The 21733-nt window shown below is 37.5% G+C and overlaps 3 protein-coding genes across 3 annotated transcripts in view; 1 reads left to right on the top strand and 2 right to left on the bottom strand.

Annotated features, from left to right (window-relative positions):
- Positions 1–1387, top strand: part of LOC119416917 (tetraspanin-2-like) — a 10198-nt gene extending 8811 nt beyond the window's left edge. Inside the window, exons 3-8 of the mRNA XM_037684111.1 lie at positions 331–428; positions 519–593; positions 697–780; positions 885–941; positions 1052–1135; positions 1216–1387. Of these exons, the coding sequence (XP_037540039.1) occupies positions 331–428; positions 519–593; positions 697–780; positions 885–941; positions 1052–1135; positions 1216–1281 (464 nt within the window). The 3' untranslated portion in view covers positions 1282–1387. The remainder of the gene's footprint in view (positions 1–330; positions 429–518; positions 594–696; positions 781–884; positions 942–1051; positions 1136–1215) is intronic.
- A 4911-nt stretch (positions 1388–6298) lies between these two features.
- On the bottom strand, positions 6299–9633 carry slc25a55b (solute carrier family 25 member 55b). Its single transcript, XM_037684110.1, has 9 exons — positions 9518–9633; positions 9131–9256; positions 8928–8983; positions 8570–8660; positions 8366–8484; positions 8089–8284; positions 7835–7992; positions 7625–7700; positions 6299–7521 (listed from the first exon to the last, which is right to left on the bottom strand). Exons 1-9 carry the CDS (start codon positions 9538–9540, stop codon positions 7362–7364), a joined length of 1005 nt encoding a protein of 334 aa, XP_037540038.1. The 5' UTR covers positions 9541–9633; the 3' UTR covers positions 6299–7361.
- A 2612-nt stretch (positions 9634–12245) lies between these two features.
- Positions 12246–18092, bottom strand: LOC119417262 (follitropin subunit beta-like). The gene is made up of 3 exons (XM_037684472.1): positions 18058–18092; positions 12745–12907; positions 12246–12527 (listed from the first exon to the last, which is right to left on the bottom strand). Exons 1-3 carry the CDS (start codon positions 18090–18092, stop codon positions 12246–12248), a joined length of 480 nt encoding a protein of 159 aa, XP_037540400.1.
- Positions 18093–21733: the final 3641 nt, after the last annotated feature.

Below are 21733 nucleotides of genomic sequence, written 5' to 3'. Positions count from 1 at the left end.
AGATAGATAGGTAGATAGATAGATAGATAGATAGACAGACAGACAGACAGACAGACAGACAGACAGACAGACAGACAGACAGACAGACAGACAGACAGACAGACAGACAGTAAAAGCAAGTTTTGGTTCCACTTTTGTAACTCGATGCTGCCCTCTTCTGGTGGACTCTCATGAGTGGAACTCATCCTTCGCTAAAAGCAGTGCTGGTGTTTCTAAATTGTGTTGTTGTATTTCATTCATGTGTCTGGTGCCCTAACGAGCTAGAAGCCTAATTTTAATTCTTTGTTTAATATTAATTGCTTTCTGCTTTTTTGCATTTTTTTTTTCCAGGTGTGTATATTCTGATAGGTGCTGGCAGTCTTATAATGCTGGTCGGTTTCTTTGGCTGTTGTGGAGCTGTTAGGGAATCTCAATGTCTTTTGGGTTCAGTGAGTACAAAAACACATTTGCTTTTTTTTCTTCAATTAAATTTCCATTAACTTGAATCATCATCAATTAATTTCCCCCTCCCTCCACAGTTTTTTGCTTGTCTGCTGATTATTTTTGGATCAGAAGTGGCTGCAGGAGTGTTTGCATTCCTAAACAAAGATAAGGTACACTTCTTTGATAACTAATTTATAAATGTATAAAAGGTTTTACAGTGTTGCCAAAATATGATAACTTTTGTGCCAAACCCAATTATCTTGTTTGATGCAGATAATTGAAAATGTGCAGAAGTTCTACACAGAGGCCTACAATGAGAACAATAATGGCACTTTGATCATCACTTACCAAAAAGTGGTACGTTAAGAAAAACAAATGGGTTTTTGTTCAACTATGTATATTAAACTGCAGAAAACAACAGAAATTTGATTGTAACACCATCAATTTCTTTTGATTTTCAGCTGAAATGTTGTGGAACCAAAGCCAGCCCATGTCCCATTTCGGAGTTTGAAAACAAGGTCTGTCATCAGACTTTGTTTCCTAATCAGCGAACCATCATGAAATGTGAAAACATCCCGGCAGACTCAGAGGAAACGGTGTACTTACTGCTCTTATCTGTACTCTGCAGGACTGTGAGTCAGGAATAGAAGACTTCTTCAACAATAAACTCTACATCATTGGCTATGTAGGCATCTGCGTCGCTGGAGTCATGGTGAGATAGAAGATTAGAAAAATCATTAATAAATTCCCCTTCCCTTATTAAAACGACTTGTCTGTTTTTCTTCTCAACAGATCATTGGGATGATTTTCAGCATGGTTCTCTGCTGTGCCATTCGTAATAGCAGGGAAGTCATTTAAGACCCCCGGCTCTATCCAGCACCTAAAGGCTCCTCAGCGCTTCGGATAAAATGACCATTCCATAAACTTCTGCCCTTCCATTTTTTTTGGCCTCTTCTTGTTTTCTACATACAGTATATATAATTTATTTATTTATCGTCACTGGCCATGATGAATAATGTTTTTTATAACATCTCAATAAGACTTTTACATGTTTAGTGGGAACATTGCAGCTCATCTTTTTCCGTTCTACCATTTGGACACTACTACGAGTCCTAGGCCACATAGCATCACAACAGTGTCAGGGTTTTTTCACATGGCATTGACACTGACCTCTTGGCTGTGAGAAACCTGGGAGAGCAATCTGAGGTGAAACTAGATGGGTTTCTCATCTGTAACACAGATGCACACACACATACCAACACACACTGACACTTGTTCTGTGGCATGAAAGTTGAACAAGTGAAATCAAATTGATGTGTAAATGTCTAAACCTCGTTAAGTTTTGTATTTTATGTTTTATTATTCTCAATCATGTTCCGTTTAACCCTGACCTCTGAAATAGTGCTGGTGGAGGTTTTTTTTTTAGGCAGATTTAACTTCTTTTTTTTTTTTTTAATACAAATGAAAACAAATTTCTCATGTAACCACTTTTTACACTTTTAGTTTAGCTAATTGACCTTCAGTTTCTTAGAAAAACTATAAGAAATGCACCATTTAGTATTTTAGACAAATAGACATACATTTTGCATGTTTTAACACATTTACCATAAAGCATGTAAATAATAATTTATTTGATTTCTGACTTTGGGAAACTAATCTTGCATTTCATTAAAACATTGCAAGCATTTTTCTACTACCGTATTTTTCGGATTATAAGGCGCATTAAGCGAAATACGTTCATTTTGATAGATTTTTGAGCACCATGTACAACGTAAAATTGATTTGAGGTCAGTAAGCATAACCAGAATTAAGGAGCTCTGGATTATAAGGCTCACTGTCAATTTGTGAGAAAATTCAACGGTTTTAATTGTGCCTTATAGTCCGAAAAATACGGTAAACCCAAACGATTAAAAACATTACCTAATCTATCAGAACAGGTACTTTTATAAAAACGGTAGAAGTTGAAAAGAACCAGCAAAGATATAAAACATGATCCAATTTTTAAAAAATCTAATGAAAAGGAGCGTTTCATGCAACTAAAATATTGTGTTCCCAATTCCTCCCAGAGAAAGAGGCTCCTCATCTCTGCTCTTTCCTTAATTATAAATACACTGTGAGAGTGAATGTTTCAGTCTTTATCGACTGAATAGTTTGACTCAGATTGCGTGGTTGTGTTTACCGCCCAAATTTACACCAGCTGGTTAACTGAGAGCAGTAAATCAGCCTGTGGGTCTTTCCTCCCCTTCAACTTATGTAATCCTTTTGTGCTTTGAAAATAGACCCCCCCATGACAACTAAAACATCTCACGATATGTACACTGTGGAACTGTCTGTCCCGGTTAATACAGCTGTAGCAGGTATTTGAAGGGAATTTATTCCAGTATGTACATATGACTTTTTTTGGCCAGTTGTTCAATCTGATGTCATAGTTATTATTTAAAGGATTAGTTTAGATCTTTTAAAGTGGGGTTCTGTAGAAAGATTATAAATCATTATCCCTGTTGCATACCTCTTACCTGCCTTAAACAGTTCTTTGAACAGTCTCGTTCTATTTCGTGTCATTCTGACATGAGTCACATGACCGACAAGCTACCAGCTAGTCAGAGCAAGGCCAAGACCAAAGAGGATCGGTGACATCCTTAAACAACTAAAAGAAGAAAAAAAAATCAAAAACATTTGTAGCAGGTCATGCAACAACGTTGATAAAACTTTATACCGCCATAAATCTTCCATCAAAATGGGTATTCCAGCTGAAATGTTATAGTATTATTTCTGGACGTGCCCCAGGTCGTACCAGGAGTGCTATTAACCAAATCATCCTATAAAAACTACAGCATAATGTGAAAGTGAATGATGTCAACAGGTTTGTTAAAGGTTAGTTTATAGATTGATATTATTTTAAGACAATAACAAACTACTCTGGTCTTGACCCTGCTCAGATCACCCACATATATCTGGTCAAAACGTATTAACTCTCTAAACTGAGGTCATTCAGAGAGTTACCTACAGGTAAGATATTAATTGCTCATCACCTTTCCACCAAACCCCACTTAAGAACAGAATTTTTGCTTTAACATGTTGACTCCCAACATGTGTTTGCTGTAGTTGTACATAGACGTGATCGTTATGGTGTTTTTGCAAAGGCAAGTACTGAATTTAAAGCTTTTTATTGTGCCTTTTTTTTTAATAAGCTATTTAGTAAGCAGCAGGTTGTAGCAAATACATGTGTATATTTTTTTTCATGGATTTGGATTGCAAGTAAGTGACTAGGAGTGCATGTGGCACGACTCGTTCCAGTGTGCATTAAAGTGTTGCACTCCACTTTGACTCAAACAGTAAAGGTTTTGCTAAAGCAACAAATGTCCTTGTAGTCGTCATACAATCCTGTTGGTACTTAAAGAACACATTAGGTGAAATTCATGAGGATGTGGACACTGGTCGGCTGTGGTTCAGATCATTTTTATTTGTCGCCTGTTTTTTATTCGGTGTAATTTGGCTCCAGACAACAAAGGCTCTCTCAGTACTTCATGATGCCATTTGGCAGTGTTTACTCTCACCATTCAGGCGACACACGAGAGAGTCAGCAGACTGTCATTTCAGAGGAGCTTCAGTGTTTACTGCTGCTCCGTCCAAAAGCTGTTGCTGTGTTTCTCCGTTATTTTAGTGTGAATGACGCTCACAGATGATCGTGTGGTAATTCGAGTACCATTTTGGGGTTCTCAGGAAAATAGTTGTCTGAAGTTTAATAAAGCCTCCAAGGTTTTACACGTTCCGTCTTGTGTCTTCTATCATCTCGCAGATTTACAGCTTGTTGTTATTTTCTGACACACATTCAAATCAGATCATCTTTCTATGAATTGTACCATAAAGTCAACGTGTTGTGGTTTATTTATTTATTTTTTACATTCCTAAATGACTACCAGTCAAAACAACTCTCAATTATTTATTGTTTAAATTGAAGTATTTACTGGTACAGTTGTTGAACTCACTTTTTAAAAATTATTTTTTAAAGAAAAAAAAAAACCTTTTTTTTTTTAAACAATAGGACTTGTTGACTATTTTGTTTAGGAATTGCTGTTAATACTTCATATTCCTATGATTTCGACAATTAACTCTGGAGTCACTATATCAAATGAGACTCCCCCACATAGTTTTCTTTCTTTCTTTTTCACTTTAGTTTTTAGGAACATTTTCAAACATTTCAAGGATATATCACATACATTTTATAGATTATGATAGCCTAATCTGGAGTCTCTTTACAGGAATATAAAAAAAAAAAAAAAAACATGAAAGGGGCAAACATCCAAAAGAAATATAAATAAACATACACACACATATATATATATATATATATATATATGTATATATATATATATATATATATATATGGTAAATGGACTGTACTTATATAGCACCTTTCTATCTTATGAAGACACTCAAAGAGCTGTACACTGCACTCTGTGCCTCATTTACCCATTCATACAGCACTATAAGATCCCTACAAAGCTAATTGAACAAATCATTCTAAAGAGACTAATCAGAACTTTATCACATTCATACACCGATGGGACACACATGGGAGGCAACGAGGGGTTCAATGTCTTGCCCAGGGACACTTCAGCACGTGACTGCTGGTGGATTCAAACCACCAGCTCTTGCATTTGAGGACAACTGCTCTAACCATTCATCCACAGCCACCCTGTTACAATAAAATAAATAATAAATAAGTAAGCAATAAAAAAAAATATATATATATATATATATATATATATATATATACATACACATGTATATAGATGCATATAACAATAAAATAAAAATAAATCTCGATCGCAGGTATCTAAAGTCTATTCCTCATTTAATCATATTGAGTTTCCTCATGTCTCTTCGTAGGTGTCGTACTGTGTCCATTTTCCCCACTTATTCATAAAACTGTCTTCTTTTAGTCTAAGAATGAAAGTCATTGGTTCCATTTCATAAATTTCCCTAACAATATTCAGCCAGTGGTGTATGGAGGGAGCAGATATCTGGTACCAGTTTCTTGTTGTAGCTTTTTTTTGTTGCAGGCAATTAACAGTATCCTAATCAAGTACATGTCTTCATTAAAAACACATTTTTTAATGTTTCCAAGATATAGTTATTTTTCTATTCGTGTTCAGATCCAAACTTTTCCTTCTCTTAAGCAAATTTGCAGCAAAACATTTTACAAATATCATTTTCATCTAGGTTTTAGTATAAATTTTCAGGCAATGTCAGATGATTTTATTTCTATAAAATAACACAATGGACGTGGGAAGATGTTTTTGCATGGAATAAACTATAGATGCAAGTATAAATTTTCACAAAATCGCAGACAAAATTAGACAAATCCTCTGTAATAAAACAGCTTACACTAAAAAAAAAAAGCCTTCTTATTTAGTTGCAGAAGATTCGTGTCAGAGGTTCACCTTTCATCGTTTGAGTTTCATTAACAGCTGACAGCAGTCGTCAGCTGAGGAGATAGTTTTGTTTGAAATGCAACATGAAGTTGAAGGACTACCCGAGCTAAAGTTACCCCAACATTGCAACATGAGCACTTTTACAGCCAAAAACAAAACCACGGTGCATATGTGGAGGATTAGTCCAACACTTTAGAAGGTTGCTTAAGAAGAAAAGTGTTATGTACAGGTAAAATATATTATCATATGCAACACGTTCAAATTGTAACAACAACACATAAAAAAACACTGCAATCATTACATTTGATTTAGCATTCTGAAATATTTATTAAGTTGTGTAATTCAAAAAAATGTACTTGAAAATCCAAAACTGCTTTTAGTTTCAGATGCACAACTTGAGACAACTGTAAAAAACAGAATACTAAAATAAATAGTACTCGGCAGTTTTAATAAGAAAAGGAGAAAGTAGCCTAAAGCTGCTCCTGTTTTTAATCCTGGGCTAAGAGCACATCTCGACAAGTTGCACCTTTTTTTTAAGACTTGGTCCTTAGAGTTTATTAAACCCATTGATAAAGTCTCATTATCATCATTTTACTCTGCTATTTTTTACTTAATTTCCTTTAAAGTAAAAAGGCAATTCGCTGGAGCCCTGTGTTGTCTTATCTACTGATATTGCTGAAATAAAATAAAAAGAGGTTTTCAGGCTGCCGTAGCAAGGATTCACAGTAACAGTATACATTTCTTCCTTAAAATCGAAGTGCAGACGGCAAACTGTGACCAAATACTGGGAAACGTTTCAGAAAAAACAAGTAAATATTGAATAGACTGTCCACGTTGTTTGCAGTTTATTTAGAGTGCATAACTTGATAAATGTCTTCCAGTAGAAGTTATCTACATTTACTTTATAAACAATTTTACAATATATACATGAATTAGAAATAATCTCCAAACTCCATTTTCACATGTAACCTAAAACAGATCAAAGTAGTTCAAGTATTGGTTTCATTTTATGCAGTGTTGTTTAGCTTTCTTTCACAACACCATTACCTAGTGGCTGCCAGGAGCGATCAGCTGGTGGGATGTGTAGCTTAGGGTTACAGTGGGGGTGACTGATGGGAACATATATTTAGGAGTGAGAGCTGAATCTAAAAGCGGAGGGAAAGGTTTGGTTTGTTCTGAGCAAAAGAGTGAACAAATCCCTTAGTGAGGGAAGCAGCTCTCATCTCATAAGCTCCACCGAAGGCTAAAGACAAGTTAGCATCAACTTTAGTCTTTTAAATAAAAGACAGTTAAGCTAAAGATATAAGAAGAAGCCATTCTAATAGAAAATAGCTTATTTCTGGTCCTATTAATGTTTTAACTCTGATTCTCTTAAAATAAAGAGAGTAAACATTTGTTTTTAATAAAAAAAAGAAGAAGAGCCGGGTTTATTGCCCAGGATAGCTGCTGCAATTAAAAAAAAATATTATACAAAACCTCCATAAAGGTCTAGAAACATGTTTATGCAGAGTATATGTTGTAGGGCGCGTACCCCAGCAGGAACTCTCCAACTCCCACATAGTACACAACCTGGGCAATGCCGAAGAGAGGAGCGATGACTAGAGCTCGACAGCCAGACCCTTTTAGGAAAGCACTGGGACCCTCTTTTTTCAGGATATTTCTGTAAAAGGAAAAGAAAGATCAGAATTGTACTGTAAAAAAAATGTAAGAGGGAATTCAAAATATTTGACTTGGGCTAAAATCCAGTGTTGGAAACTAACTACCTGATACAGTCAACCACTCCCTTGTAGGTTTCCTCGTTAGCTCCTTTTTTGAGTGACTGCACCCTTGTCTTGACCACTGTGCAACACAGATAAAACTTAATTGGGTGTTCCGAACATCTAGGCTACAAGCTCAAATTTTAGTCTAAATCTAACCGGTATTTGGTCTCCAGTTGTCCAAAGTATTGAATATAAATACTTTAAACAACTTACCGTCACACGGACTCACAGCCACAGCAGCGATGGATCCAGCCAAGCAGCCGGACATGAAGGACCAATAAAACGGCACAGATAGATCTTGAGATGAATGCCTACCAAGCTGGTGCAGATGTGCAAAAAGTGGGAAGTACACAACAGAGAACGGGATGTCCCTAAAGAAAATGAGAAATACCATGCTAACCGTTCAGCGGCGACACTAAAAACATGACGGGCAAGAAGTTGGTTTGCTGAACGCTTGCTCCAGTCACCTCATCAGTGTGGCCCCAAGTCCCTTGTACAATCCTGCAACTCCACTGGTCCTCAGTAGTTCTTTGGTGATCTGCAGGGCAGATGTACGAATGACCTGAGATGTAGGGGCCGTGTTATAGGAACGGCTGAGAACAGCACTGGTGCCCCCCATCTTCAGCGTTGTCACCACACTTGGCATTACTCTCTGCTGAGCCACTAAAAGATATAAAACAATTCAAGACTAGATGTTTGTTGACTGAGAGGGCTTTCTTATTGGAAGTGGCTTGTTTACCACACCTAGCCTGCCAGCATCTTGCAGCTGAATCTTCAGCATCTCCATTGGTGTGGTGACGATGACTTGGCACATTCCTGCGCAACATCCCGCCAGCATCTCTTTGAAAACCGTAAGCCCACCACTGAAGAGACATGCGGCTGGGTTAAAATAACCAGAATGAACAAGACTTAGATAAGAATTAGTCTTTTTTCTTGAGCGGTACTCACAACTCTTTGCTCAGCTGGTGGCGAAAGAAGTCATTAGCAGCTAGTTTTATGGCTTTCTCCGGGGTTACCAAGGTAAGATTTACTGCAGCGCCTGCAGAGACAGTTATGAGCTCGTTCAAATCTGAATACGTGTTTCTGAAAATTCAAAAGATTTCTTTAAAACGAATGACAAATAAGTCAGGCAAGAACAATGGCATATAACTTATTTTGTGGGGGGATATTCAGATGAAAGACAACATTTTAGTTTGAAACAAAGATAGATTTATTGATTTTCAAATGTTTAAATGCAATCTAAACTCGTTCTTTGCTGACAGCACTTGTATTTCATTACCTATAATGACATGTCGTTGAGTCTTACCTCTGTACATGCCAAAGTAGCCTTCAGATTTCACAGTTTTAATAAGACAATCCATCCTGAAGTTGGAAAAAATGGTTAAAAATAATGAGCGTTGTAAGATTTTGCTTTATTGTGTCAAACCATGCTCTCCAACGTTGTACCAGAGGGAAGGGTAAGAGCGTGTGAGGGGTGGAGCTTTCTTTTTTCGGTGATGTGATTCTTACATGTTTTTGTACAGTTGCTGCCCGCTGCGCTGGTTCTGCAGTCGGGTCTTGGCCAGGTCTATTGGGAACACGCAGGTGACTCCCACCATGCCTGCAATCCCTCCATTAATTAGTTTGGCAGGTAAGCTGTGGAAGGACAAGACTCGATAAAATAAATTAATGTCATAACGTGTGTATTGTGAAAGAAGGAAATTTACTCCTGGTGAAAGTCATTTTTTTGATTTCCAACAGTGTGTCCTTGAGTTTCATGTGAGGCTTTAACATAACCAAACACACCAGCATTTAAGATCATACTAACGTCTGGACTTAATGGAACATACAGCTCTTAAATAATTATTTATAAAGGCTTTTCTCATAGCTCTCACATCATGCTCAACACATTCCTACCTAATTTGCTGCTGCTGGGCCATGGGTCTTGGTTGCTGTCGAGTGCAAAATTTGGTTGGTACAGTAATGGAGGCTGCAGAGGGAGAGCAGGCTGAGAGTCCCTGAGAGACACGGAGCAAGGCAAGAATAGGACAAGGCTGGGGGTGTATATATAGAGGGGAAACCCATGCAGCTATGCAGACCTGAATATAACTCTGACATCTCTCTCCACCCACATTTTGCTGCCAGCCAAGGAACAGAGCCAGTGAGACTCATAACCAAACCAGAACCATCTTCATCCTGCCAACAATTTTGCTAGCAACAAAATCCATCCATCCATTATCTTTTACACGCTCCTTCCTTTTCGGGTCAAGGGGGTCGCTGGTGTCCAGCAAACACAGTGCGAGAGGCTGGGTACACCCAGGATGGGTCTCCAGTCCATCACAGGGACACATCGAGACAAACCAGATAAACAATAATTCACTCTCTCACTCACACCTAGAGACAATTTAGAGCTACCATTCAGTCTAACATGCATGTTTTTGGTCTGTGGGAGGAAACTGGAGTACCCGGAGAAAATCCACACATGCATGGAGAGAACATGCAAACTCCACCCAGAAAGATCCTGGGCCGGGATTTGAATCGGCAATCTTTTTGCTGAGAGGCAGCAGCTTGGCCAACTGCGCCTCCGTGCAGCCAGCAACAAAATCCTCTTCTTATAGCTTTAAACAAGTCTCCATAAAGATGATAAAAATTTGCAACAGCTAATTATTTTATTATTGAATTTGTATTCCAATTTGCTGCAGCCTGAACATCAGATTGTGATAACTGCACAAAACACCTCAGGATTGAGCAACATATTCATGTAGCTCTATTAGCTCTTTACTTAGCAAAGTGCAAAGAAGCCCCAAAAGGTTTCAGTTTCAGTATTATGCTGTTGTTTTTACAAAATCACTAAATTATCAAAAACAAAGAGACTTCAGATTAGTATAAGTTATCAAGATGGTCGAGTAGAAGTTCAAGTGCAGGGGAATGCAACACTGAGTGAAGTTCAGTAATCTGTTCATTTCTGACTGGTTACGGGGGTCAGTGTTGTTCGAAAGATTCAGACAGCTTCATATTCTCTCTCCGCTGCTGAACAAATTGTAAGTGCAATGAAAATAATGTAACAGACCACAAAGTGTGTTTCACAGCAGCTATATATATGCTGTTTACATATTTTTGCAGAGACACTGACCTCATATGGAAACAGTTTTTCACTAGAAATAATGTCTCCCGTCTCAGGAAAGTCTCACAGAAACAGCTTCAAAAGAACTCAAAGAGCACAAAACATATGAGACGTTTGGTATCTAACTATTTAGTTATCAGTTTGATGCTCTGCTGTCTGTATAAAGCAAGCTCATTCCTCTGAAACCTCTGCCACAGAGACTAGAAGATCTGCAGTAGTCCCTCGTTTTTCGCAGGGGATCCGTACCCTGAAGACCCACGATATGTGAAAAACCGCGAAATAGGAATAATAGTACAAGTAGTAAGTAGTAGTTTATTTTAGTATTTATATAGATATATAAATTAAGGTGTTTCAAACACTTCCCACACTCTTGCAATATTCTAAACAATGTTTCTAATCTCTAAATGCTCAAAAAAAGCACAGAATGTCATGATGTAGGGGCAGGGCAGCCGACTCAGGACCCAAAGGCCCTGGGTTCAGTCCCAGGTCAGTGCACATCTTGTGGTGTCTCTGAGCACGGGTGCTTACGTAGCTGCCCACTGCTCCACCTGGGTGCATCCCAGGTGCAATGGGTTAAATGCATAGAACTAATTTCGTTTTTGTATGGGAGCATATAGTGATGACAACACATAGCACTTTATTTATTTATTTTATTTATTTCAGCTCCTTGCCTCCTCTGCTCTCAGCCACCAGCAAGCGCTCTTGGCCACACCCACTTCTATGCTCTGCACAGAGATCAGCAGGTCAGCTGCAGCAGGAAGTTTATCCTATAGCAGTATGGGTTGCACAAAGATGCAGGAGGACGCTTTTTCTGCAGCTCTGGGCTGCACAAATGTGCAGCAGGTGCTAAATAATTTTAAATAATTTATTTTAAATAAAAATTCCATGCCGATCGTATGGCTCATCCGTCAGTCAGCCAGTTGTGTGTCATGTCCAATCTTATTTTGAAAAACCGCGATAGAACGAATCTGCAATAAACAAACCTATAAGTATTGAGGGACTACCGTATTGCCAATGTTTAGATAAGCTTCCTGACACTCCCTGATGTTTTATCTTTTTTATTTTTCTACATCCTGAGTGATAGAAGTTGTTATCTTACAGAAAGAAGACAAAGTATTTCACACTTAGCCAATGTGTTGATCAGTTGAATTGTAATGGAGTTTAATAGGTAAACATCACTTTAACAAATTGTTGTTAATCTGAGCTAAACACTGAGAGCTTTTGTCCAAATGCAGTGTGCATGAATTCCCTCACAAACATACACATGTACGAAACTACTGCCTTTTCTAAATCAATAAATCATGCATATAGAAATAAGACTTCATTTTACATCTACACTTTTAGCAGCATAATTCACAGATGTAATACATGCTTTTCACAGTGTTTTATTGCAGCATCAAACCTACAGAAGGTATAGCAGCAACCATGAGCAGAAACGTCAAACAAGAACATCAAGCAGAAACACAACCTGGTTCTCCGATTAATTCCTGCGTTGTCCCACATGAGTGTGCATCACTTCCATTAGCATGTTGTCAGGTTTCCAATGCAGGTCCGGCTGTGGTTCCCAACGTCGCTCAGTGTTATGGAGCACTGATCAAAGGAGAATGGTCTGGGGCGGACACAGTGGTGTGTATTTGTGTCACAGCGTCTGCAGCTGCAGCAGCGGGCCACAGGGTATTGCACATGTGGGTTGACATCTTGAGGGCAGCCAGGAAGAAAGACAGCCCGGTAGATCAGGGAGAGAGGCACACAGCTTCGCTGGATCAAGAAAGACCTCCCAAACCGGCCCTTCAGATTGGTGTCCTACAGGAAGCAGAGCTGTGAGACTATGAAAAACACTATGGTATCATTCTCAATGTTTTTTTTTTTTTCCTATGCAATTTAGTGTCGTTTTATTTACAATTTGGCATCCTAATATATATATGACATAATTCACTGAAAGTGCATGGTCACTTTTAAATTGTTTTACAATTTCATTGTGCCAAAGTAACAGATGAGTGTAAAGTGTGGTGGTCTTCACCCTGGTGTAGCAGTAGCCGCTGCAGATGGTTGTGTTGATGGCCACACACTGGCTACAGTTTTGCTTCTCGATCCATATGGTGTGATTTTTTAGCGTACAAGCGCACACTGTTACGGCCATCAGCACACACAATGGAGTGCATTTCAGCACAGACAAAGGCATGCTAAGAGGGCACACACACATGTCATGTGTTAAGCAAGTCATTTTGAAATACATTTAAAAAAAACATGCATTACAGCAGAGAATAGACGTTAATTCATACAACCTGCAAATACAATCTCAGTTTAATAAGTTGTATTGGCGTCGACTCATGTCATATGATGAGCTTGGGCGAAGAGAAGAAGTTTCCTGCTGCCTGTTTGATCTTCAAACTTCTTTATGGATGACCCCAACCCTTTTCTTTAAGATGGTATGTCTCTCTCTGCGGTAAAATCTAAGTGTGTCCAGCTCTCCTCACTTTCTCTTCTCTGTGAATATTTGACAATATCAAGGATGTTCATCCTCTTTTATGGAAACCTTAATCCACCTGGAGTGTCCCACTAAACTTCAGTTCACAATATCTCCGCAGACATCACGTCAGCTGACTGCAATGTCAGGAGGACCTACATGTGTGCTTGTGTGCATGAGTGTTTATTCTCACGGCTCACGTGGATGATCACGGGGTTTACAATTTGGCACAAAAAATGGAGCAGGTTTCAGGTGACAAATAGATACTGTATGTGGCTGTTCAGAAGTGATTCATGATACTGATTACGCATGCTTCAGAAAAAGGAACAATTCTAAATTCCTCAAAAAAAAAAAAAGATAAATGACTTTTAATTCCAGTAATGTTATGACATGTTTGTTTGTTTTGCTTTCGGCTGATTCCTTCTGCAGGGATTGCCACAGTGAGCAAACTCTCACAAAATATTTGGCAATTGTTTTCCAGATGCACTTCCTGGACTTGGACTCCAACCTGCAGCCTCAGAATTACAAGATGGTTCCACTGAACACCAGGACACTGCAGCCCAGGAGTTCTGAGACATATAAATTCATAAAACCTGCATGTTCAATCAGTTCGATTTTTCCTTCATGTTTTAAATAGCCTTGAACAACATTTTTTCCATTGGTTGTATTTTTTTTTCTTCATTTTTCATCCAGCCTTTGCACATAATTATTTTTGGAAGAAAAAAATGCATTTGTTTGCTTGCTAAGCTTCATATAACTGCAAAATCTGCTGTTTATGCAAATTAACATTTTGGGGAAGCAATACAAATCTGTACAATAAAAGAGTTAATGATAAAATTATCAATGAGGAACTCAACAAGAACAGAAAGAATCTCCATTCTGCCCCTTCACTCACCAGAGTCACAAAACCTGCTCCGATTATGATTTTCAACTGGTGGCCCATGGGCCACTTCAAGTTTGTTGGAAGGGGCTTTTCTGTCCAGTGGGGGTAACATTGTGAAGCTAAAAATACATAATTAATTTTAACATTTATTTATATTTTTACCTTTTCAGACAAAACAAAATACCAGGTTCATTTAGTTTACACTGATTTTGATTTTTTTTTTTTTTTTTTTAATAAAACATTGAATTCTGCAGGCCTGTGTGAGTCTTCCTTTTATGTGTGGAAAAACTAATAATTCCAGTTTGAAGTGTTATAACATAAATTTAAATTGTGCATAAAAAATTAAGCTAGTTTGTTTAATATGTTTTGTGACTTATTGATGTTTCAAATTAAAACTACCTTAATTATATTTAAATTATGTTATTATGTTTTCTAGTTCTTATTGTTAAACTGCCTCGCAGTATATCTTCTAAACAATTAAAAGTAAAAGTAAAGTAAAAGTATTCCAAAAACAAATTCTGTGGATGTGAAAAATCCAATAAGGCTGAAAACTGGGAAAATGAAGAAGCTAAATCTAATCAGCATGTTTTGCTCCTATTAGCAGTATCATTCACATTATTTGCATAAAACTGACAGAAAAACTGCTAAAACTAGACTTTTCTGTTACCAATAAAATTTAATTTCATGTCTGTTTTGGTAAAATCTTAAAATAGCCGGAGATGTGCTGAGAGCCACAGGTTGCAGACCCCTGATCTAAATAAATACAAATGTAAAAATAAATAAATCAATCAAACGCAAAAAGAACTTGAAATTTGATTCAGAGCACATTCCAGATTAAGGTCCGTCCTGGTGTGACCTGGCTGCTGCTGGGTCAGTATTCACATTGTGTCTGACCTGAGTAAAAAGGTTGTAGCCTCCTTATCTAAGCTCTTAATGCTCACATAATTCCCATCTGTTCCAAGAAGACACTCTTTACCCTCAGATGTTTCCCCCCACAACGCTGTTGATTAACATGTTTAACAAACATAATAAGCCCCCTAAATCTCTGGTGACAAGCGTAATGTGAAGTGCCAGCTTGAAGAAGTGACCTGAGAACATTTCATACATGTGAGTGGGTGTGTGTGCACGTGTTAAACATGTAGTATGCCTCGGCATCGTTGTAAAAAAGACTGATCAGTTACATTGATACAAATATGCGTATGTATAAGTGTGTGCGTGCGTGCGTGCATGCGTGCGGGTGTGTGTGCACCAGTTTTCCATGACTGAACAGGAATTAGCAGGTACAAAAACATAATTGAATGGATGATACAGATTGGTTAATCCAATCCACTTTTATTTATGAAGCCCTTTAAAACTTCTCATTTGACCAAAACGGTGTACAAACTTCAATGCAACAAAACAAACATGCACTCGCTCGTAAACACTAAAAATAAAATATACAATCATAAAAACAGGAATAAACAATAAAACTCTTACAGTCAATATCTTACAGATAACAAACATCTGCAATTTTTCACACACAAAAAAAAAAAAATCCACAACTTTGTTCCATACCTTTACCCCCACCCAATTTACCCACCTCCTCCACCCCTCCCCTCAAAAGCATCCCATTTAGCTTACTTCAACAAGATTAGAGGGCCAAGGTTATTTAAAATTAAAAACAAATTTATCAAATAGTTTAAAGTATTCTAAAGTGGACTGGTAACCAAAGGAGGCAGTGGTGAAGCGGTTAAAGTTTCTTGAGCCAGTTAATTGACAGGCCGCAGCATTTTACATAATCTGAAACGGCAGATGCATTGACACCAACATACAGAGCATTACAGTAATCTAGATGAGTTTAAATAAAGGCTTGGTTTACTACAATTTTGAACAAGTCACATAAGTAACAATGGGCTCATCTCAAGATAAAATGCATCGCAGTTATCAAAACAAGTAAAAAATAATGGATTCAAACCTTAATGTGCTGAAAAAAAGTTTACTTTGGACAATTGTCTTAAGGGATAAAAGCGGGACTTAACCGGTGACAATCTAAGCACCAGTATCTAACGTCACACTGGGTTTGTTGTTGTTTGAGTCAGATACTGTATTGTGTGATCAGTATGGACTTTGGAAGCATCACTGGGCCAAAACAACAGTACCTTTGTCTTTTGCATATTCATGTGTAAAAGGTTCACCAAAACATCCATGCTTTGATTTCTGCAATGCATTCCAGGAGTTAGTTCACAACGTTTGGATATTCCTGTTTTAGTGACACATAGACTGTCATCAGCATAAAATGGGAATAAATACTGTTTTCAGAGTCAAAAGCGTCCTTGGATACTCTCACTGCTCTTGTCGTCTCCCCCACTCTGCAGAATGTTCTACGTCACCATGTGCTTGTCTGTGCGGGATGTTTTTTTCATTATCAGGGTCTTTCTTCTCAGCCAAGAAGAAAGAGTTTGATAGGATTTTTTTTGGGGGGGGTTGCCTCCAATTTCTTACAAGTGTCCGGTTTCATTACTTTTTGTCTACCTAAACATATCTCACTTGTAAATGAGTCTCCGAGGGTCAATGTGATTTATCTGTCTAAATAAAGGTTGAATGAATAAGAGGAAGTAAGTTCAGGAAGAAGAGAAGAGGGTCATGTAGAGAGTCCTGAGGCACACCATAGAGGTGCTACAGAGGACTCAATGGCTCTCACTGAAACCCAAAAACTACCCTCTTAATTAGGATCCAAACCACTCTAGAGCAGCACCCTAAATGCCTACCAAGTTCTCCAGGCGAGACAAGAGGACCTGAAAGTCTACTGTATCTAAGGCAACTGTTAGGTCCATCAGCATCAAAACAACACAATGACCAGAGTCTGTGGATACAAGAACATTATTAAAATCCTCATTGGATTCTGTAGCAGGTTTTAAAACCAGACTGAAACACCAAGTCAGGCTCATATAAGTTTAAAGTCAGTGGGCTGTAATCTTCTCCAGGCTCTTGGACAGGAAGGAGAGCTTTGAGATTGGCCTAAAAATTTATAGAACACAACTATCAGATAATTACACTAAAGTGGGTCACAAACTGTTTACGGAAGATCTTGCCTGACACACATTCAGCTTCTCTGAGACCAGTGGATTATCATTTGAGTGCCACATTAATGATTAATAGTACTTTTCAGTAGCACCAGTTCATCTAGCAATCTGCAGCAAAATCGCATGAAATCCAGCATGTTGTAAAATAAAAATAAAGGTGCAAAGGTGTAAACCTGAAAGCTAAATAGGCAAATTAGAACCATAAAGGAATCATTCATGGCCAAATTATCAAAGCAATCAGAAAATCAAATGTTTGAAACATCAGATTAGAAAGGTAGTGAAAAAAAGACAGTTAGTGCATCTGACTGTGAAAAGTTTTAAAAAAAAGACTAAGAATTATTCTTCATTCACCCAACAATAATCTGTTCAAACAACATGACAGCAAATAGACCAGGAAGTAGACACCTAATTGAAAATGTTTACAAGTGACACCACAAATAGGATGAGTCACGTTAACCTAAAGATAAAATTTACAGACTTGGCATTGGAAATTAATTTAATCTTTATTTATACAGGTTAATCCCACTGAGCCTCAGAGACTCATTTACAAGTGAGACCTGATTTTAACAAAGAGTGATGACGACAACAAAGACAACAATAGACAATCATAAAGGATGCAAACAAATTATTATATATTTTTTAAAACAAGTGAAAATAAAATGGTAATTAAAAAGGAAAAGTAGCAACAACAACAAAAACAGGTAGGTTGCAAGGTGGTGTAGAAAAGTGAAAAATAAAATAAAAAGCAAATCTAACATTAATGAATGGTTAGCAGAATAAAAGCTTCATGTCAAAAAAATAAAATAAAAAAAATAGACCAGGTCTATTTTATTTTTACAAATCAATATATACTTACCTATAACAGATCACAAGGTTTATGTATTCAGTTGTTTTTTTTACTAAATAATGCACCCATCTTACCCTGGGCGCTGTGGTAGCTTGGTGGCCAGTGCCATGGTCTTGCAATCCTGAGGTTGTGGGTTCAAGCCTAGGTTGCATCAAGAAGGACATCTGATGTAAAACAGTTGTCAAATATTTCATGCAAATTCACTTGCTGTGGTAACTCCTGAAGAAGGGATCAGCCAAAATAACTTTATTAAAGAATATAACAAGGTTGAGTCAGTTCCTCTGGATGGATTCTTCTTTGTTGAAAAGTTTTGTCTTTTAGAAGATAAAAAAATAAGTATTTTGGATAAAAGACAAAATGTTTCAACAAAAAAAGAATTATTGTAGAATGTAGCCTCTCTGTTTTCATCAGTGAACCTAAATAATTATTAAAAATTATATGATGTTATTAATGCATTTTAAAAGTTATGCATAAATCACTGAATAGATGGGAAAGTGGGTTGTGTAAAATGATAAAAATGTTAATTGTTTAGAAGTTTTTTTATATTTTAAAAAAAGTTGAAGATGTAAATTTGCACTGGCCAATTAAAAGCTGTTAAAATGGACTGGAGCTAAAATATGGTGGTGCTCAACTTCAGTTAACTGAACAAATTATGACAAAAAGTGTAAAAAAAAATGTATAAAAGACGTGAAACATTTTATGATTTGAAAAAAACCCCACACATATTCTACTTTTCTTTTCTTTTTTAATAGCTGAAAATGAATATATTTGATCCTTTTTACTTGTTTTGTATTTTGCAACTTGAATTAAATTTTAATGTTTAATGTGTGTTTTTGGTACATTATTTTGAAACTGTAACCAGATCTAAAGAGTTTGCTAAATAAACTTCAAGAATAAAAGCAAATGCTGAAAAACTCTGTGAAGAAGTGCTGCTACAGTTAAGTACTGATTGATTCTGAGGAAAAATTAAACATCATTACAAGATTAATTGAACAGTTTGAAACTAAAAGTCATTTCGTTTGTTGCTAAAGTATAATTTGCAATGCAACACAGAAATAAACATGTACATAAAATGCACAACTTTAAGGTCAAAGTGATCAAATACATGATGTTTAAATGTACATCTGACTTTATGCCACTTTGAAAGACAAACAGTCTTCCAAAGATGATTTATGCATTTTTCTAACCATGAGGTCCAATAATAATTCATAAATTGGCCAATTACGAGGACAAATGATCTGACAGCACCTCTGTTCACTTTGTTGTTGTAATAATAGCTGAGTTTTATTTGAGGGTGTGACTCCCGTTTCAGATCATTTGAGTAACTCTACACGTTATGGAAAAGCCCTGAAACTGGGTCAGACAGATACATGAAGCCTTTTTGTACTGTAGAGGCCATGCTCCGGTCATGACCCCCATAAGTCAGCAGTCACAACAGAGGCATATTTTCACCCAGTTAGAGTTTATTCCACTAAAACTGTGTCACATCTAACACCATGACACAAGTAAATAACCTGTAATAAAAATAATGGCAAGCAAACTCACAAAACTAACACAGATTTGTTGCCAACACCTCCAATGCATGAATAAAATAAAATATATTCAGTACGCTGCGTTGTATTACTTTACTCTTAGCTCTAGTTTATTTAGCCTTAGCTCAGATTTATGCATTGGACTCTGTTCATAGCACATTCTGACCCTCTGTAACACGTACACAAGAATTAAGACACAGTACTTTAAATGTTTTTATTGCACAAGGGCATATTTAAAAGCTATTTACAAACTAGGGAATGAAGTACAAAATATGAATATGATGGTTCCAGTCATTTATGGTAAGAAGGGTGAGTCAAGAACTAGTGTTAGATCCTGTAGTGAACTAAGCCTCAGGTCAAAACCTGACCCTGAGGACCTTCATGGGACAGGAACTGTTATTTCATTGATTTGAGTCCAGAAATACAAATTAAGCTCATCCAGAGACTTTCTAAGTGTGTCCTGCACTAATCAATTGAAAGAACACTCTCTTTTTATATTATCATTACTATTTTACAATATCTTGATAATCAAAGTGTGTTTAGTTCAAACCATTTTAAATGTTGAAGTGAACTACTCATTTTAAATCAACTGTGAAACAGTATTAATGATTTTTTAATCCTCATTCAAAGTAGAAATCAAGTTAATGTCTGTTACAAAGTAATTATGCATTTTTTGATCTTCTGTCTGAAATGAGAAGGAGTGATGTCGGTCAAAAGTCAGAAAGAAGCTATTAGAACGAACTGTCATGTTTTTAAACCTATCAGACAGAAATAAGAAAGAGCTGGCACCTGTGGTCTGTCATCTCGCCTAAACATTTCTCTGTCTGCTCAAAAACATTTCTCTGTCTGTTCCAAAAACATCTCACTGTTTTTCTGACTTGTAGTAACCTCTTACGTCACTAAAGCCACACCCCTGTTGGTTCTTTCAACCAATCAGGACTTCTCAAATGAACCGGAAACAGAACTCTTTAAATGTCGACACTTCCTAGTTCCAGTCAGTTCTGAGGGCAGAACCGAACAGAAAAAGTTCTGAGACATGAACCGGAGTTCGGAGTTCTACACTTGAACCAAAGTTCTGGTACTGATGAAGTTCGGCTGGAGTTCCTGTAGGAGCCACGATGCCTCGCTGTGACTCCACCCGGTGAAAACTTCATAACTTCTGAGGAGGTTTGTTCTGTGGAACTAGTTCTCACGACTTCTGCCGAGTCGCAGCCGCCCCGAGGAGACGCTGAAAGGTAGCGTATCAAGGACCTCTTGACCGCCGCGGATTCATCCTCCGCCAAAGGTAAAGTGTCGCCATGAGCTTCACTACCAGTGTACCGCGGGCGAACTGCGCTTCAAAGGAGCGTGTTGTTCTGTCTACGGACATACATCTTCATCCATCTTTTTTCATCTCCATTTAAACTACTTCATTTCCCATCTTTAAAACTCTTCTATCTTGCCAGTAATTAATCCAGATATTTTCAGAAATGTCTGTTGTATTTTAGTTGCAAGTGAGAAATCATGGCCGTATGATTTCTCATTGTAAAGCTCATTAATTAAGCTGTGCTATTGCGTTCAATCAGAATAATCAAGTGTACAATGTTGATGTTAAATTTTGATTCTGTTAATAAATGACCACACTCATTTTGATGGGTCAAAGAAAATTAACTTCTCATGTCACTGGTTTTTAGACCATCTCCCACACAGTATCTCTGTCACATATCTGTCAAGTAGCTCGAAAAAGAGAGAACCCGTCATTAAATATTGATTGTAGTGAAGCTAATTTACGCTAACCGACCCTATCTCACTACAATCCAAAACAAAGTTTTATATTTTAGATTGATGGGTCACTGGTGCCCATATCCAAGCATATCCATGGTGCGAGAGGCAGGGGACACCCTGGACAGGTCTCCAGTCCATCACAGGGACACATGGAGACAAACGAGACAAATAACCATTCACTCTCACACCTAGAGCCAATTAAGAGTTACCAATCAGCCTAACATGCATGATTTTTGGTCTGTGGGAGGAAACCGGAGTACCTGGAGAAAAACCCGCACATGCACGGAGAGAACATGCAAACTCCACCCCCTGCCAGGCTTTGAACTGGGGCAACCTTCTCGCTGAGAGGTGGCAGCTCTACCAACTGATCCATCGTGCCACCCATTAAACAGTCACACAAAGTTAAAACAACACTTTTTGTCTTCCACATATACATCATCTAATCCTAATATAT

This window comes from Nematolebias whitei, chromosome 11, assembly GCF_014905685.2.
Source record: "Nematolebias whitei isolate Nwh7 chromosome 11, NemWhi1, whole genome shotgun sequence".
Classification (NCBI taxonomy): domain Eukaryota; kingdom Metazoa; phylum Chordata; class Actinopteri; order Cyprinodontiformes; family Rivulidae; genus Nematolebias; species Nematolebias whitei.
Note: the sequence above shows the minus strand (reverse complement) of the source record. Positions and strands in the feature narration are given on the sequence as shown.